Source organism: Heliangelus exortis, chromosome 1, assembly GCF_036169615.1.
Source record: "Heliangelus exortis chromosome 1, bHelExo1.hap1, whole genome shotgun sequence".
NCBI classification, from domain to species: domain Eukaryota; kingdom Metazoa; phylum Chordata; class Aves; order Apodiformes; family Trochilidae; genus Heliangelus; species Heliangelus exortis.
This window is the reverse complement of record NC_092422.1, coordinates 137,037,814-137,043,265: the sequence shown is the minus strand read 5'-3', so window position 1 is coordinate 137,043,265 and position 5,452 is coordinate 137,037,814. Positions and strand designations below refer to the sequence as shown.

The 5,452-nt window shown below is 45.5% G+C and overlaps 1 protein-coding gene across 1 annotated transcript; it reads left to right on the top strand.

Annotated features, from left to right (window-relative positions):
- Positions 1–590: 590 nt before the first annotated feature.
- Positions 591–5,452, top strand: YARS2 (tyrosyl-tRNA synthetase 2). Its single transcript, XM_071769212.1, has 5 exons — positions 591–1,423; positions 2,405–2,572; positions 3,616–3,771; positions 4,105–4,275; positions 4,769–5,452. Exons 1-5 carry the CDS (start codon positions 612–614, stop codon positions 4,926–4,928), a joined length of 1,467 nt encoding a protein of 488 aa, XP_071625313.1. The 5' UTR covers positions 591–611; the 3' UTR covers positions 4,929–5,452.

Sequence of the window (5,452 nt, the reverse complement as noted above, 5' to 3'; positions counted from 1 at the left end):
CCCTGAGAGGTTTGTCAGGCATTGGAATGTCCTGCCCAGGACAGTGGTGGAGTCACCATCCCTGGAGGCATTTAAAAGGCATTTGGACGTGGTCCTTAGGGACATGGTTTAGTAGTTAAGATTATGGTGTTAGTCAAAGGTTGGACTGGATGATTTTGGAGGTCTCTTCCAAACTAAACATTCTGTGACTCACAAAAACTTTGTACCCTTATGATGTTGTCTTTGCTCAAGGAAAGATTCGGTTTCCCAAAGCACATGAATGCGGCTTACAATTAAAAAGAAAAAAAAAAGAGAGAGAGAGGTATACTTTAAGTACCCCTGTTTGTGCGTGGAAGAAGTTGGGGAGGGGAATCTGTTAACACTTTGCTTGCGGGTGAGACCAGTAGCGTAATTTTAGTTCTCTCTCTTCAATTATGGATCCAACCAAAACAAAACCCCAAAACCAAACAGACAAAACCAGAAACAAACAAACACGCAAAAACCTTTACCTGAACTTTCGACATTACAGGGAACAAACCCCGCCCCCTCCTGTAGTTCCCAGAGCCCCCGCCCCCACCCCAGCCCCGGTCCTCCCAGCGCCCCGCCCCGTTCCCAGCCTCCCTCGGGGCAGCATGGCGGCGCCCACGCTGAGCCGCCGTTGCGGGCTGGCGGCGGGGCTGTGCGGCGGCCTGCGCCGGGATGCGCTGCCGCTGCCGTTCCCGCTCCGGCGGCGAGCCCACGAGCAACCGCGGCGTGCCCGCGGCGCCGGGGATCTGCTAGCGGTGCAGTTCGAGCGCGGCCTCTTCCAGGAGGTGTTCCCGGCGCAGAGCGCGGAGGAGCACCTGCCGGGGCTGCTGGAACCGGGCCGCCCGCCCCTCACCGCCTACTGCGGCTTCGACCCCTCGGCCGACTCGCTGCACGTCGGGCACCTCCTGCCCCTCATGGGGCTGCTCCACTTCCAGCGCGCCGGCCACGACGTCATCGCCGTGGTGGGCGGGGCCACCGCGCGGCTCGGGGACCCCAGCGGGCGGCAGCGCGCGCGGGAGCCGCCGCCGGCGGAGCGGGTGCGGGAGCACGCGCGGGGGATTCGGTCCGGCCTGGAGCGGCTCTTCCAGAACCACCGGGAGCTGTTCTGGGGAGGGGCGGGAGCGGCGAGGTTGGGCCGGGCCGCCCTGCTGGACAACGCCAGTTGGTTGGGCCGGCAGCCCCTGCTCGACTTCCTCGGCGGGGCGGGCGGGCGGCTCCGCATGGGGACGCTGCTGAGCCGGCAGAGCTGCCAGGCCCGGCTGCGCAGCCCCGAGGGCATGAGCCTGGCGGAGTTCCTCTACCCGGCGCTGCAGGCCTATGACTTCCTACACCTCCACCAGCACCACGGCTGCCGGATCCAGCTGGGGGGAGCCGACCAGATGGGTAACATCATGTCCGGATACGAGCTCGTCACCAAGTACGGCGGGGCCGGGCTGGGGGAGCGGAGCGGGGCTCATGCCGGGGGGCGGGGTTCGGTCTCAACTCTTAAAACCCAAGGGGCGGGGTGTCGGTCGCGATAGGCAGGGTAGAGGTACCGGTGTCTCGGTTCCCTGAGACTTGGTGTTGGCCGTCCCCAAAGTCACCCGTGGGGGTGCTGGAGTTAGGCGAAACTCTGAGATTCTCCTGACCTGGAGCCTGGCGCGTAGCTACGTTTTGGCCACGGTTGTAAGGCTTTTTCCTTGAAATATTAAGGGATTTGTAACAAAAGGGGTGAGTTCTTCTAGTGAGCGTGTTTGCCCAAGAACCGAAATCAGATCTCCTGAAATGCGGGACAAAATCGAGACAAGTCTCCTACTGGCAAACGCATTCCAGTGTAATCACACCAAAGTAGAGGCAGTCGAGGTATATTAATAAAGACGGCTGCATTTTTTTCTCTCAGAAATAAAAGGAATCGTTATGATGATGATGGTGACGGTGATGAGCTTTTATCCACCAAATTTTGCCGTAGACTTAGAGAATTCACAGAAGTAAACGAGCAAATCAATGTTGGTATCACTGCTTCTGCTCCAGTACGTGCTTGACCATTGCAAGACATTAGAGGATCAGCATGAACAGCCTTACAGGTGTCCCAGCCACAGGAGCAGCTTCCATTAGTGCTCAGAGCAGAAGACAAAATGTTCAGGACACTTGAATTTGCTGGCGTGGTTGCTCATGAAACTTCTTTCAGTATATAAACTACTTAAACACAAAAGAACTTACGAGCTTAAGTTAAAGGTTGGTTTTTCTTCTGAAATCACTCTTCAGAAATCAGTGTTCTGGTGTCTTTTGCCCTTCACCCTCCTGTCTTATTTAACGGCTTTAAATCATGGATAGGATCTTACAGAATGCTCATCTTTTTAGTCAACTTTACCAAGATGTTGTTTTTTCATTATCATCCAGTGATTCTTTTCTTTCTCAGAATGACAGGAACTGATGTGTTTGGAATTACTGTACCTCTTGTAACCAGTACTACTGGAGATAAACTGGGGAAGACTGCTGGCAATGCAGTTTGGCTGAACAGAGATAAGACTTCTCCATTTGAGCTTTATCAGTTTTTTGTCAGGCAACAAGATAATGTAGTTGAAAAGTAAGTAGTTTTTCTTAAACTTGCTTTTTGTCATTCTTTATAGACCCTGATACTAACTGTTCTCTGTAACCGTTTCATGTGGATTATGTGCAGTGCAAGATTCTTGTAGAAGCATGTGAATTATAACTGCATGTTCATTAAGTACACAGGTATGATTGGTTTGTAAGTATGCAAGATAGTGGAACCTGTTTCCATATGGTGGTGTGTGCATCACCAAATTGCAATGTGGATGAACAAGGAACTAAAGCACAACACATTCTGGAGTGACTTTATCTTGTGTGATATTACTTTCAGTACCATAGCTTTATTCAAGGCATTAAATTAATTTTAATAAATTGCTGAATGTTCTCTTTTAAAACTGCTTTTCTTTGAACTCAAATATCACTGTCAAATCTGAGTTCATAAACCTGAACTGTCTCATAACTAAGTTACCTCTGTCAAAGGATAGTGCCCTAATATTTCAAAGGTAGGTACACTGCATTCCATGCTGATGCAAGCCTGCTAAAGTAGACTGTACTTGGATATGCACCTTGAATTTTTTTATAATTCTAAATAATTATTCTGTTGAGATACTCATTCGTTAATATATATAGCATAGTTCTGTCCCATCGTCACTGTGGAATGGCACTGGAATTTTGTATTAACATACTGTGCAGCTACTAAGAATTTATAAAATCCTGTTAGCTGACACACAGTTGCAATGAATCCTGTAATTTATACATTTCAAGAGAAATCTCAAGTTGTTGATGGCATTAAAAACTTTACAAAAGCATTTGACGCTATCTTACGGCTGAGGACATTACCCTAGTAATGGGATATTAAATTATTAAATTATGTTATTATTAAATAAAATGTGAGTTATCCTGGTAACCTGAAGCCTGTGGAAAAAAAAAGAGAGTTGTTTGAAAGAACAGAATCTCTGTATTAGGGATTTCTTAAATTGGTTAAGCCTCATTTTAGTGTAGTTAAAGAATTTTAAATGACAGAAGCAGGAAATCTGTAAGGATGGATATGTAAACAACATTTTTTTTCTTTGCTTGTAGGTACCTGAAACTCTTCACCTTCCTTCCTCTTGAGGAGATTGACCACATCATGGAAATGCATGCTAGAGAACCTGAGAAATGGGCCCCTCAGAAACGACTTGCTGCAGAAGTAACCAAGCTTGTTCATGGCAGAGAAGGGCTGGAATCTGCTAAGAGGTAAAGTTTGATTTGGCAAGTAGTTTTCTTTTAGAGGTATTCACTGATGATTAATTACAGCTTTTTAGGGGCTATTTTCATGTTGGAAAATCGCTGAATTGCTGCTCAGCTGTTAGAAAAAAAGAAGTCATTCTTCAGACTTAAAAACCAGTAACAACATTTTAAAAATGCAGTGCAGTGGTTACAATAAACTATAATTGGGGAGTACTACATATGCAGTTGTTATTGTGTGGACCCCTCGAAGAAGCTGTGGAGGGGAATCTGATTAGTAGAGTAGCCCTTTGTGTGAAGTTGAGTCTAGCTCTGTATTTGAAATCATCTTTCTTCTCACAGGTGCACCAAGGCCCTTTATCACAGCAGCTTGGAGGCACTAGAAGCTATGTCTGATGAAGAGTTACAGGAACTTTTTAGACAAGCTCCTGCAGCTGAATTGATGCTGGAACCTGGAACGAATGTTCTTGACTTGTGTCGCAAAGCAAATGCTATTCCAGATGGACCTAGTGGGTATGTTGTCACCTCTGCTCCTCAGTAATGCCTCACATAAACAGGTAGTAGTGATGTGCTTTCAGAAGTTAAACAGTTAGGGCAATCAAATCCAGTAGAAACAGGCTAGGAATGTACATGTCAGCATTAAAGAAGGGAGCAGACAGCCTCATTCCATTTTGAAGTGCAGGGTAGTGCAGTCTCATTTACCTTAGCTCTGTATTGTACACATGATGAAGGCACAGTCTAAATTTCCTTATACAGCCTTACGAGTTTCCTTATACCACTCAGAAAAAATGGGAGTGGTGGAGGCTAAGCTTAATTTAAGTCACTCTTGACCTGGACTGAAAAAATAAAGTGCAAGAGAATTAAAATGTATTCAGTGAGGTGAACAATGTGCTTGTTCAGTGAACAACAACAACAAATCTAACTGAACTTTCAATAATTAACAGCAGTAAATAGCTGCTTCTTCCAAATACTAGTTAGGTTTTTTTGTTGTTTTTTTTTTTTTAAGGTACAAGAAAATTACAGATGGTGGAGTTTCGATAAATGGGATTCGAGTAACTGATCCTGAGACTGTTCTTGTTCTGGGACAGCATATTCTCAAGAATGGAGTATCATTGCTTAGGATTGGAAAGAAAAATTACTACATTATAAAATGGCTGCAGTTGTGACAACGGATTGTCTCCCTAAAACAACGTATCACTTCAGCTGTTCCTCCAAGAGGGACTTGAAGAAGTTTCTATACTGTGCATTATTATGTTGCTCACAGGTGTATTCTCAAAATACACCAAGAGACTTCAAATAAAGGCAGCTAAGTTACACCATTGAAGAGATCGTTAGATACTCTGCATTATTTGAAGCACCATTCATAAGAGGATATGCACAAGAAAAGGAAAAGATTTAATTTCAAAGTCCAAAGATGAAGATGCTCTTCCCCTCCTTCAACAACATTCTGTGTTGCAGGAGAACAGGATCCAGATACTGTACAGCATAATGTTTAAAAAGATAAACAAAAATATACTTGAAACCAGTATTTTTGACAGATGATGTATGCTGCCATCCAGTTTGACTTCATCCTGAGAAACCTGTGTCAGTGGGTAAGACAACCTGCCTGCAATCAACATTCTTTTGTTTTTGTTACTGGGTTTGCTTTGAATGAAGCTGCAGAAGATTCACAATAAATGAGTAGAATGAA

What these genes read in the sequence shown, in the direction of transcription:
- YARS2 (XM_071769212.1), top strand. Translation starts at nt 612, where the DNA reads ATGGCGGCGCCCACGCTGAGCCGCCGTTGCGGGCTGGCGGCGGGGCTG. An exon ending in GGATACGAGCTCGTCACCAA is followed by an intron (nt 1,424 to 2,404) that starts GTACGGCGGGGC and finishes TTTCTTTCTCAG; the next exon opens with AATGACAGGAACTGATGTGT. An exon ending in ATTCCAGATGGACCTAGTGG is followed by an intron (nt 4,276 to 4,768) that starts GTATGTTGTCAC and finishes TTTTTTTTTAAG; the next exon opens with GTACAAGAAAATTACAGATG.